The sequence below is a fragment of the Poromitra crassiceps genome, assembly GCF_964638095.1.
Source record: "Poromitra crassiceps genome assembly, chromosome: 19".
NCBI classification, from domain to species: Eukaryota; Metazoa; Chordata; class Actinopteri; order Beryciformes; family Melamphaidae; genus Poromitra; species Poromitra crassiceps.
Genome location: NC_139646.1, coordinates 20,161,049 through 20,174,008, shown reverse-complemented (window position 1 = coordinate 20,174,008; position 12,960 = coordinate 20,161,049). Strand labels below are relative to the sequence as shown.

Sequence of the window (12,960 nt, the reverse complement as noted above, 5' to 3'; positions counted from 1 at the left end):
AAGAGTAGGTGATTTCCCATAATGAAACGGCAGGACTGACCTCAGAGAGAGAGCGAGCTTGATCGGGTCATTACATCGTTGTGTGATTAACCAGGCCTTTCCGAGAAGGATGTTAGATTCTGGGGGGCAGAACGATGTGATGACAGTACCGCAGCTGGAGCGAAAGCCGGGGCTCAAACCGAGAGTCTCTGAGGAGGAGCCTGATCAATGTAATGCGAGTGCTGACGCAAAACCGGGGTCGGATAATGAACTACTCAAGGAACTGGAACGCTGCGTCCTGTGTGTGTTGTGAGTGTGCAGGCTGCTGCGTGCGTAACCAAGACGTCTGTGTCGTGCAGCGTGACTATTCCAACAAACACCTTTGCTCTCTCTCCCTCTCTCTGTCACTGTCACTCCCGTGCCACATGTGCACACACAGCGCCCACACACCGCCGCATCTAATTGCCTGAGCGCCATCAGTCAGCACAGAGACGATATTATTAGTATTTAAGACACACCCAGCACTCCCCCTCGGTGTCACACCAGTCAATATGGCCACTCTGCAACATCACCGGCAGCTTCTCATGCACGGCACAGAAGTGAGCTGTGACTCCAGTGGCGACGGCGCCGTGACCGTGCGGATTGCCAACAGCGCGTCACACCTGCACCACCACGAGCCGCTCAGGGCGGCCAACAGTGGAGGAGGAGCGGGTTACGGTGCTGTGAGTAAGATGAACCCCAACCTCCACAAATACAGCATCTCCTCCAGCTGTAGTTCAGGGGAGTCCGGGATGAGACCGACTGCGACCGCCACGCCGCGGGTCCAGAGGAAGGCGCCGCCGCTGTTCGAACGCTCCGCCGCTCAGTGCTGGGACCCCAAGTTCGACTCGTCCATTTTGGAGGAGGCGTGCCGAGAGCGCTGCTTCCCTCAGACCCAGCGCCGATTCCGCTACGTCCTGTTCTACCTGGCGGTGGCGGCCGTCCTCTGGGGGGCTTACTTCGGGGTCAACAGTGACCGCTGTGACCCCGTGACCTTCCTCGCCCCCACGGCCTCCTTCTTCCTCCTCCTCGTGCTCCTCTTCTTGTTCACATTGACCCACCTCTACACGCAGCTGTACAACCAAGCCTCCCTGCTCCTGATTGTCGTCACCTTCGGCGTCACCTTAGCTCCACAGATGCAGACTGCAGGCTATTCAGACCTGGAGTGGGCTGGTGGTGGGAATGCCACCTATCTGCCGCCTCCACAGGCTCCGTGCATCTCCCCTGTGGGCACCTTCTCCCTGTGCATGGAGGTTCTGTTGTTGCTGTACAGCGTCCTCCATGTCCGTCTGTATGCCTCGGTGCTGCTGGGGCTCTTGTACTCTGTGCTATTTGAGGCCTTGGGATGGTTGCCGTTGCTCCAGAGGAGGTATGACAGCGCTGGCGGGGTCGTGGGCGGAGGTTCGGCTTCCGATTGGCAAGGAGACACCCTCCGCTGGCTGGGCCCGGCCAAAGCCCTGCTCCACCTCTGCGCTCATGTCATCGGCATCCACCTGTTCATCATGTCGGAGGTGCGTTCGCGCAGCACCTTCCTCAAAGTGGGCCAGGCCATCATGCACGGCAAGGACCTGGAGGTGGAGAAGGCCTTGAAGGAGCGTATGATCCACTCCGTCATGCCCCGGCGGGTCGCCGATGAGCTGATGAAGCAGGGCGACGACGAGGGCGGAGGCGGAGGCGAGAACTCCGGGAAGCGTTACTCGACTGGCGCCTGCTCTGCTTCAGCCGTGTCGATGGGCGGAGGAGGAGGAGGTGGAGCCTTGCAAGCCCCCAGCGCCGCGAGCCCCAAGAACTACCCGCACGGCCACCACAAACGCAAGAAAACCTCCATCCCCCGCGGACAGATCATCTTCCGGCCGTTCAACATGAAATGCATGGAGCCTGTCAGCATCCTCTTTGCGGACATTGTGGGCTTCACAAAAATGTCCGCCAATAAGTCGGCGCACGCCTTGGTGGGCCTCCTCAATGACCTGTTCGGACGCTTCGATCGGCTCTGCGAACTGACCTGCTGCGAGAAGATCAGCACTCTGGGGGATTGCTACTATTGTGTAGCGGGCTGCCCCGAGCCCAGACCGGACCACGCCTACTGCTGCGTGGAGATGGGACTGGGTATGATCCAGGCCATAGAGCAGTTCTGCCAGGAGACGTGCGAGACCGTCAACATGCGCGTGGGCGTCCACACGGGCACGGTCCTGTGCGGGATCCTGGGAATGAAGCGCTTCAAGTTCGACGTGTGGTCCAACGACGTCAACCTGGCCAACATGATGGAGCAGCTGGGCATGGCGGGCAAGGTGCACCTGTCAGAAGCCACCGACCGCTTCCTGGACGACCGCTACCAGAGGGAAGACGGGAGGGTGGCGGAGAGGGCGGGGCAGAGCGTGATGGAAAAACTGAAAGGTAAGAGGCTGCTTCACCTTTGACTTCCTCGTTAGGTTTCTATCTTGCATGAATTGAAGGTGATGTACACCAGTTGGATATTGTGGCATAAAAAAAATATCACAAAGGGGATCACTCTGTTCTCGAGTACAGGCTTTAGTGACTAGTGAGTAATGGTTGTCATTTAAAGATAATCATTTTACATGACGTGCTTTGAACAAAACAGGTGTGTGATGCACAGTGTTGGGGGTAACTCATTACAAAAGCAACATATTACATGATTACTTATAGGATTTCAGTAATATTATACCAGTTACTTTGTCAAGTAACTCAAGTTACAAATTGAGTTAAATTTCTTTTTAAATCAAAGCACATATTTAAATAATTTCCTAATCAAACTGTGTGTTTTTATGCAAATAACCACTATAGATGACAACAAAGGAAAAGGATAACATTTAGAATTTTGGATTGTTTACACTGACTTCAAGACGTTTTAAATTATTTTTCGGGATGGTTCCGGGGCGGCGATGTCATTCTGCTACTGCTGTTATTACAGTGAAAGTAATGCAAAAGTAGTGTAATAAGTAACAAGCTACTCTACACAGACAGTAATATTGTAAAGTAACTTATTGCTTTCAAATGAAAGTAACTAGTAATATGTAGTATATTACATTTTGAAAGTTACTTTGCCCAACACTGGTGATGAAGTAGCCTACTGTGCATCACAGCAAATCAAATGCCTAAGTAGTAGAAAAGAAAGACAATGAAGACATCTTTACGTTGAAGTAAAGTCATGTGAGGGGGGTGGAATAAAGGTACTAGAAACACACATTGTCTAAATAGGTGCACCGTAACAGGGGGTCATCAGAGCGGAACGGGGTCACCAGCACATGCCGAGACAGACCTGAAATAAGCACTGAAGTATGTTATCTGACCAGTTAGTCCTGTTGACAACCGTCTGGCAACGGCAGGAGAGGATCGGGCTACAAGATCAAAAGATTAGAGCACCAGGGAAAGACAAGTGTTTTGGTTTGTCTGGATTGGATGTCATTCAGCAGCCATTAGCGGTCTGCTATACGGAATGTAACAGTCACCACCTGGAGCGTTACATTCTAAAATATGTCATTATTTAATTAAAGTTCTGATATGACAATCCAGTTCTACCTATTATTCTCACACGAGGACTGCATGGTACAACATTAAAACAAGTTAGACTACTTTGTAAAGTTGATAAAGTAGGTCCTTGCTTTGGCAACATGCCATTACATTGACAGACTAAATCTCCTCTGTATTTTAGAGATATTGAATGATGAGCAAAACTCTTCAGATTGACTATGTAGCGCCATACATCAAAAACTTTACGCTTCAAACGCTGGATTCTGTCTCGTTGTTACAGAGACATTTGGTTTTGATTGTATAACACTATAGACACACAGTACATGGATGACAGCACTCGTATACAATGCAAAGTACAAGAAGAATATGGCAGCGAAGGATAACGTATATGATGTAACACACAGGTGATAGATTTCAGTGTGTGACTGTGATTGAGTAGTTTGAAGTCCAGCAGTGTGTAACTTCCGCTGGATGCTTGTTTAGTTCTCTACGTTAGAACCATCAACCACTGCCGCCTGGCAGCTGACAGGCAGGCTGCAGTTCATATCTTTGCCACTGTGTTTGTGGACTGATGTTGTGGTCTGCCAGAATGTTTGAGCTGCAGATAGACGTCGATAAGAGGAGCACACAGCGGCTTTGCCCTACAAAGGCCGGTAGGATGTAAGCAGAGGAAGAGAGGAGGGAGGGAGCTCGGTAGGAGGTAGAGAGGAGGGAGGGAGCTCGGTAGGATGTGAGGAGAGGTAGAGAGGAGGGAGGGAGCTCGGTAGGATGTGAGAAGAGGTAGAGAGGAGGGAGGAAGCTCGGTAGGATGTGAGGAGAGGTAGAGAGGAGGGAGGGAGCTCGGTAGGATGTGAGCAGAGAGGTAGAGAGGAGGGAGGGAGCTCGGTAGGATGTGAGGAGAGGTAGAGAGGAGGGAGGGAGCTCGGTAGGATGTGAGGAGAGGTAGAGAGGAGGGAGGGAGCTTGGTAGGATGTGAGGAGAGGAAGAGAGGAGGGAGGGAGCTCGGTAGGATGTGAGGAGAGGTAGAGAGGAGGGAGGGAGCTCGGTAGGATGTGAGCAGAGAGGTAGAGAGGAGGGAGGAAGCTCGGTAGGATGTGAGGAGAGGTAGAGAGGAGGGAGGAAGCTCGGTAGGATGTGAGGAGAGGAAGAGGAGGGAGGAAGCTCGGTAGGATGTGAGCAGAGAGGTAGAGAGGAGGGAGGGAGCTCGGTAGGATGTGAGGAGAGGTAGAGAGGAGGGAGGGAGCTTGGTAGGATGTGAGCAGAGGAAGAGAGGAGGGAGGGAGCTCGGTAGGATGTGAGGAGAGGTAGAGAGGAGGGAGGGAGCTCGGTAGGATGTGAGGAGAGGTAGAGAGGAGGGAGGAAGCTCGGTAGGATGTGAGCAGAGGAAGAGAGGAGCGAGGGAGCTCGGTAGGATGTGAGGAGAGGTAGAGAGGAGGGAGGAAGCTCGGTAGGATGTGAGGAGAGAGAGAGAGGAGGGAGGGAGCTCGGTAGGATGTGAGGAGAGGAAGAGAGGAGCGAGGGAGCTCGGTAGGATGTGAGGAGAGGTAGAGAGGAGGGAGGGAGCTCGGTAGGATGTGAGGAGAGGTAGAGAGGAGGGAGGGAGCTCGGTAGGATGTGAGGAGAGGTAGAGAGGAGGGAGGGAGCTCGGTAGGATGTGAGGAGAGGAAGAGAGGAGCGAGGGAGCTCGGTAGGATGTGAGGAGAGGTAGAGAGGAGGGAGGGAGCTCGGTAGGATGTGAGGAGAGAGAGAGAGGAGGGAGGAAGCTCGGTAGGATGTGAGGAGAGGAAGAGAGGAGAGAGGGAGCTCGGTAGGATGTGAGGAGAGAGAAAGAGGAGGGAGGGAGCTCGGTAGGATGTGAGGAGAGGTAGAGAGGAGGGAGGGAGCTCGGTAGGATGTGAGGAGAGGTAGAGAGGAGGGAGGGAGCTGGTAAGAGGATGATAGAGGGGACCAAGAGGGGACATTGGGATCAAAATATGGAAATAAGTTTGTCTTGTTGTCTGACTGAAACGTATCTAAAATCACTATTGCTCATAGTGAGTCCTTGTACAGCGGAATCAGAATCACCATTCAGTCAAATACATGAATAGGGATTTGTCTCGGTAGCGTTGCTGGTTCAAGAACTTGTTGATGACTAACAATCATGGTGACGTATATGTATATATGTACTAAACACATGGCATATTCACACCAGGGCCTTGTTTTTAGTAAAAAGGGATGGTGCAGGTCACAGGTTGCGTCATTTTGACAGACTGTGTCACAGAAAGTCTGCCATTTCTATTATTGCACACCTGTGTTAAAATGACAGATGGCCTCATTGTAAAAAAAAACAATCTGTAAAAGACGAGGTGGTTAACGTGACCACTGGTGCAGGTGGTCATACAACAGATGTTGGGTTGAATATATCACGCCTTACAAAATCATTGAAAATCTGGACCCTTCCTGTTTTTTTTAAAGATTATTTTTTGGGCATTTTGCCTTTATTTATTTGTATATAGGACATTAGGCAGGCAGGAAAGGTGGGGGGAGAGAGAGAGGGGATGACATGCGGCAAAGGACCGCCAGTCGGATTCGAACCCGGGCCGGCCGCGCGAAGGGCCGCGGCTACCGGGTGAGCCACCACGACGCACGAAATCTGGACCCTTCCTGAACTAAAAAAAGAAAAAAAATCTGCTATTTATTCCTTTTGAAAGTCTTCGCTGATGAAGACTGTGATGCACACAGTTGGTTTCACTAGACTAAAGCCCATGGCACACCAATCGAACATTCTCCAACAAACACGAACGAACACGAACACACGTAGATGTTCGTTTGGTGTGCCATAGCTGTCTGTCCTTGTCTGTTTGTGTTTGTTGGTGTTTGTTGGACAATGTTTGATTGGTGTGCCATGGGCTTAAGTGTTGACAAAATGTGCTATTGTAACTAAGTCGCTTTGGACAAAAGCGTAGTTAATAGTAGTTAATTGGTTGTGCAATATAACGGCACGGATGTTGCACCTGCATATTCAGGGGTTTGGTTTTTGCCTATCCGTGCATATCTGTGTGTGTGTGTGTGTGTGTGTGTGTGTGTGTGTGTGTGTGTGTGTGTGTGTGTGTGTGTGTGTGTGTGTGTGTGTGCGTGCGTGCGTGCATGCGTGTGTGTCCATACAAACACACGCCTCTCTGTGGATAGCAGCATCAATGAGGTTAATCTCTCCAGCAGGGAATTCCTGGTGCGCCGTCTAATCTTAGGCCTCCTGTGAACAGAGGCCGTTTGTTCTATTGTCAGAGAGTGTATTCACTCACACATGGCTCTACACTGTGCCTTATGTCAGAGAGTGTATTCACTCACACATGGCTCTACACTGTGCCTTATGTCAGAGAGTGTGTTCACTCACACATGGCTCTACACTGTGCCTTATGTCAGAGAGTGTGTTCACTCACACATGGCTCTACACTGTGCCTTATGTCAGAGAGTGTATTCACTCACACATGGCTCTACACTGTGCCTTATGTCAGAGAGTGTATTCACTCACACATGGCTCTACACTGTGCCTTATGTCAGAGAGTGTATTCACTCACACATGACTCTACACTGTGCCTTATGTCAGAGAGTGTATTCACTCACACATGGCTCTACACTGTGCCTTATGTCAGAGAGTGTGTTCACTCACACATGGCTCTACACTGTGCCTTATGTCAGAGAGTGTATTCACTCACACATGGCTCTACACTGTGCCTTATGTCAGAGAGTGTATTCACTCACACATGGCTCTACACTGTGCCTTATGTCAGAGAGTGTGTTCACTCACACATGGCTCTACACTGTGCCTTATGTCAGAGAGTGTGTTCACTCACACATGGCTCTACACTGTGCCTTATGTCAGAGAGTGTGTTCACTCACACATGGCTCTACACTGTGCCTTATGTCAGAGAGTGTGTTCACTCACACATGGCTCTACACTGTGCCTTATGTCAGAGAGTGTATTCACTCACACATGGCTCTACACTGTGCCTTACGTCAGAGAGTGTGTTCACTCACACATGGCTCTACACTGTGCCTTATGTCAGAGAGTGTATTCACTCACACATGGCTCTACACTGTGCCTTATGTCAGAGAGTGTGTTCACTCACACATGACTCTACACTGTGCCTTATGTCAGAGAGTGTGTTCACTCACACATGGCTCTACACTGTGCCTTATGTCAGAGAGTGTATTCACTCACACATGGCTCTACACTGTGCCTTATGTCAGAGAGTGTGTTCACTCACACATGGCTCTACACTGTGCCTTATGTCAGAGAGTGTGTTCACTCACACATGGCTCTACACTGTGCCTTATGTCAGAGAGTGTATTCACTCACACATGGCTCTACACTGTGCCTTATGAGTGTATTCACTCACACATGGCTCTACACTGTGCCTTATGTCAGAGAGTGTATTCACTCACACATGGCTCTACACTGTGCCTTATGTCAGAGAGTGTATTCACTCACACATGGCTCTACACTGTGCCTTATGTCAGAGAGTGTGTTCACTCACACATGGCTCTACACTGTGCCTTATGTCAGAGAGTGTGTTCACTCACACATGGCTCTACACTGTGCCTTATGTCAGAGAGTGTATTCACTCACACATGGCTCTACACTGTGCCTTATGTCAGAGAGTGTATTCACTCACACATGGCTCTACACTGTGCCTTATGTCAGAGAGTGTGTTCACTCACACATGGCTCTACACTGTGCCTTATGTCAGAGAGTGTGTTCACTCACACATGGCTCTACACTGTGCCTTATGTCAGAGAGTGTGTTCACTCACACATGGCTCTACACTGTGCCTTATGTCAGAGAGTGTATTCACTCACACATGGCTCTACACTGTGCCTTATGAGTGTATTCACTCACACATGGCTCTACACTGTGCCTTATGTCAGAGAGTGTATTCACTCACACATGGCTCTACACTGTGCCTTATGTCAGAGAGTGTATTCACTCACACATGGCTCTACACTGTGCCTTATGTCAGAGAGTGTGTTCACTCACACATGGCTCTACACTGTGCCTTATGTCAGAGAGTGTGTTCACTCACACATGGCTCTACACTGTGCCTTATGTCAGAGAGTGTATTCACTCACACATGGCTCTACACTGTGCCTTATGTCAGAGAGTGTATTCACTCACACATGGCTCTACACTGTGCCTTATGTCAGAGAGTGTGTTCACTCACACATGGCTCTACACTGTGCCTTATGTCAGAGAGTGTATTCACTCACACATGGCTCTACACTCTGCCATCACACCCTCTATTTCCACACTTGTGAACAGTGACAGAGAGATATTGACATACTTGTTGAGGGAGCGAGAATGGCATCCAGTTTCCTTTTGAAAGAGAGAGAGAGAGAGAGCTACAGTTTTATGTTGAGAGAGAGAGAGAGAGAGATCACCTTTACAGATTGATGTTGAAGGACAGAAAAAAGGGGGAGTGACATAAGTTCTTGTTGAGAAATCGACATGCAATTTCACATTGAGAGAGATGATACGGTCTCTTTTTGTGAGAGAAAAAATAAGCCTCTTCTAAACATGAAGTCTGGATCATGTCCGGCTAGCCAGAGCAGGATATTTTCCGGTTTTACCTTTCTAGACATGAGGAGTCTGTGTTTAGAAACAGCTGGAAATGGTCCGTATTCTCTCTGCCAGTGGGAGGGGTTGCGGTAGCATGTATCGATAACAAGAAATGTGATATGGAAACAGCTTTAGCGAATCTGTAACCAAACTCCATTAAAAAACATGCCGTTTTAACTAGGGGTGGGGGAAAAAAATCGATTCACCTAAGTATCGCGATTTTTAATGTCACGATTTTTTGGATCGATCTTTTATTCCAGAATCGATAATCGCAAATAAAAAAAAAAAAAAAAAAAAAATTTTTTTTTTTTTTTTTTTTTTTTTTTTTTTGGGTGCTTGCAGTCAGGCCACTCACTGAACAGCAGGCCAGGCGCCGCCTACTGGTTTACTAGTGGTTTTATTACTTTATTAGTTAGTCTGAAGTAATAATTACACTTCAGGGTTAAAGTGGGTGCATCTCATTGTAAAATTGGACCCAAATCTGGCTTCAAACGGCCCAAATTTCACGCGCGTTGGCCCATATCGGCCTGGCCTGCTTGGTATCTAATGCCCGGCCTGAATTATGATCCCAGTCCGCCCCTGTTTTTAACTATATCGCCCAGCCCTACTCATGATATATAATATACAGTCTCTAGTGTATGATTCAACTTTTCCCATGTTCTAATCTAGTGTAAAAAAGCAAACAAACTGAAAAAAGAAAAGAAAAAAATAAACAAAAATCGCAATAAATCGTAATATCGAATCGCAATAATCGTAGAATCGCAATAATCGTGAATCGCAATATATATCGAATCGGCACCAAAGTATCGTGATAGTATCGAATCGGGAGATAAGTGAATCGGCACAGCCCTAGTTTTAACGGAGGTTCCATTCCGACCATTCAGGCAATAACGAGGGGTGGCAATGTGCCAAAAATGAGCGCTTGCCTTGTTACATAAAGCCACCCAGTCAAAATAGTGGTCGCACCGTCGTCAATCACTATGGGTGATTTATTTTACAAGTGGCATTCAAGTTATATCTGACTAGTTTTTTTAATACATCGCAAAAATGTGACAATACATATCATGGGGTAGAAAAATGTCACAATCACAATTACACAAACTATATATTATTTGCATTTTGTAATGACATTTTAAAATTGTTGTTTACATTCTAGCAAGCCAGTGCCATTGCAGAAATGATGTGTGGCTCAGAAATAACCATAGTTTTGCACAGACTTTAGTTGTCATTAAACCTTTATTTATTACGCCTATTGTGATTGTATGGAATTGTGAACCCCATATCGTGTATTGAACCGTGAGATAATCACGGATCCCAGCGGTGCACAATATGCAATCAAGCAGATTGAAAATAACGTTAGGAAGCTAGTTTGATAGCTAACAGCTAACAAGCTAACAACCCACATTCTGTGATAAAAGCACAACACTCACCAGAAATATTAAGTGACTAGCCAATCTGCTCCCACCCACAAGTGAGCCTTTCTGTCTCTGTTGTGATAGTTTCTCCATATGATTAGTGGCCTGAAAAAGGAGCACCCGACACCAGCGTCTTTCTGAAAAGTTAAGATATCTTCAGCTGGACACGCTGGGAGCCGGCTGCACAAAACAGTCGGAGCGTTCTGAAAATAGACGCTGGGCGCTGTGCACTTTCTCTAGACGTCCGTGTGCGCCCGCATACGCTCGCTCCTCATTGGAAACAACTGAAAAAAGACGCTGGAGCTTAGGAAAAGAAGCCATATGGACACACGGCCTCATATATATTATACACTATGTTAAGCGATAGCAGGCAACTAGCTCACCTCAACACACAAATGCTACTTTCTTTTCACTTTGTTTTTCAGCGTGTCAATGTTTCGGCCACATACTGATACTACTAGTAGTCCAACGAGAGACTATCGTTTTCCCTTCCCACATGTTCCTGCTTGTCCCTGAAGCTGGACTGCGTGCGTCTCTGTCCCGGCCCGTCCTCTCCTTGCCTGTCCTGCATGTGCCATCTCCCTGTATCTTGGAGCACACAGAGACACTGGTGTTTCAGATTCAGATTCAGATGACTCTAGACCACATTTGTGGTATGGAGTACAAACAAAACAAAGGACATCATACAGTGTCACCGCAGGTGGTGACGGCTGCACTTTGCTGTCCTGGCTTTTTGTTCAGCTGCTCTTTATATCCTGCCTGTGTCTGCTCTGTGTTAACCCATTGATACCTGATGCAGCCTTTGTGTGTGTATCCCTTTAAGACCTCGAACCGCGTTAACGCGGTTCGCGGTCTAAAAGGGATACGCACACAAATGAGGGATATACACGCAAATGCTGCATCAGGTATCAATGGGTTAACGCCTTTTTAGGCTCCCCTTGTGGAGTAAATGTGACACTTGGGGAAATTAGGTTGTGGAGTTGTTGTCAGGCATGCGTGTTTTGTATCCTGTGTGTGTTTCTGTGTTTGTGTGTGCCTGTGTGTATCTGCACGTGAAAGAGTGTCTATTTTTAGGTGTCCTCCATGAATAGATGTATGATTATGAAAGTGTTTATGATAGTACTGTGTGCACGCGTGCCTTGATATTAGTTTATTGTGCATTACAGCAGTATCAAGGTTCAATGTTTGGACTTTGAACCAGTGTTGGTATTTCAGTGTGTATATTTGTGTGCGTCTATCTATGTATATCTGTATGTACAGTATGTGTGTTTGCACGTGTGCGCATTTGTTTGTGCAAATCCTGTATGTGCGTGCTTGCATGTGTCTTTGTGTAGCCATGTGTGCATGTGTGCTGGCATGCCTGTGCTTCCCGTGCGGTGCATTGTAGTGGGAAGTCCGTGCCCCCGGGCTGGTTCGTCTGGACTAAATCAAACATGTCACCTAAATATGCAGCGGCAAAGAGGGCAGAGACTGAACCATAACCAAGCCAGTCCCACTGTGTTGACGCCTCTGCTGCTCCACTCTCTCTCTAGCCTCATCCGCTGTTTATAAAGGTGCATTTTAAGTCCGATTTGACTGTCCTATATAGCACAAAATGAGCAGAATAGATCTGCAGGGAGTTTTTGCTAGGGTTGTTGTTGATCGATACCAGCGACTCACGATTATTTCGCCAGATGAGATTTCTGGCTTTGAGAAGTCACTTTCCATCCCGTACTTTCTGCTTTTCCACCTCTCCATCATGGAGGATGCTGCTACGAGTGAGCTGCTGCTGCTGGTGATGAAGCACATTTTATTCCCAAGCCAAGAATACATATGGCAGTATTATTTTGGCATGGTGATATATTACCTCACTAGACATTCAGTAAACATTTCTGTTGGATCTATGATATGATTCAGTTCATGATTCAGCTTTTCTCTTTATTTTTATTTTTTTACATAAAAATTACAAAATTACCGCTTATATATGTGGGGTTTTCAAATGCTGGTAAACGGTGTGTGTTAAATGCAAAAAATAGGCCATTGACACTTTCTTATCTCCTCCCAACTAGGGTTATCAAAAGTATCGGTAGTATCGAAAAGTATCAATACTGAAAATCTGAATCAGATACAATACTCATTTGCAACAGTTTTGATGCCATCAGTGCTTTCTTTTAATGAAAAAATCACAGATTTTTCGCTCCCTATCATTGGGTATCTATTGCTTCAACAAGCTTACGTGTTCTGATGGCTAGGTGGTGAGGAGGAGTCAAGATTTACAGACTGCAGTGACTCAGGCTCTCTGTTGGATTATAATTGCCTGTCTTCTCAGATCTTCACCTTTGGATGAGAGCTGAGAACTCTGCATGAGCCAGTTAAAGTGTGCGTGTGTGTGTGTGTGTGTGTGTGTGTGTGTGTGTGTGTGTGTGTGTGTGTGTGTGTGTGTGTGTGTGTGTGTGTGTGTGC

The 12,960-nt window shown here is 47.6% G+C and overlaps 1 protein-coding gene across 1 annotated transcript in view; it reads left to right on the top strand.

The window, feature by feature from the left end:
- Positions 1-220: 220 nt before the first annotated feature.
- Positions 221-12,960, top strand: part of LOC310793740 (adenylate cyclase 9) — a gene marked incomplete at its 3' end in the record, with an annotated part of 60,835 nt that continues 48,095 nt past the window's right edge. Inside the window, exon 1 of the mRNA XM_083655614.1 lies at positions 221-2,412. Within this exon, the coding sequence (XP_083511740.1) occupies positions 531-2,412 (1,882 nt within the window). The 5' untranslated portion in view covers positions 221-530. The remainder of the gene's footprint in view (positions 2,413-12,960) is intronic.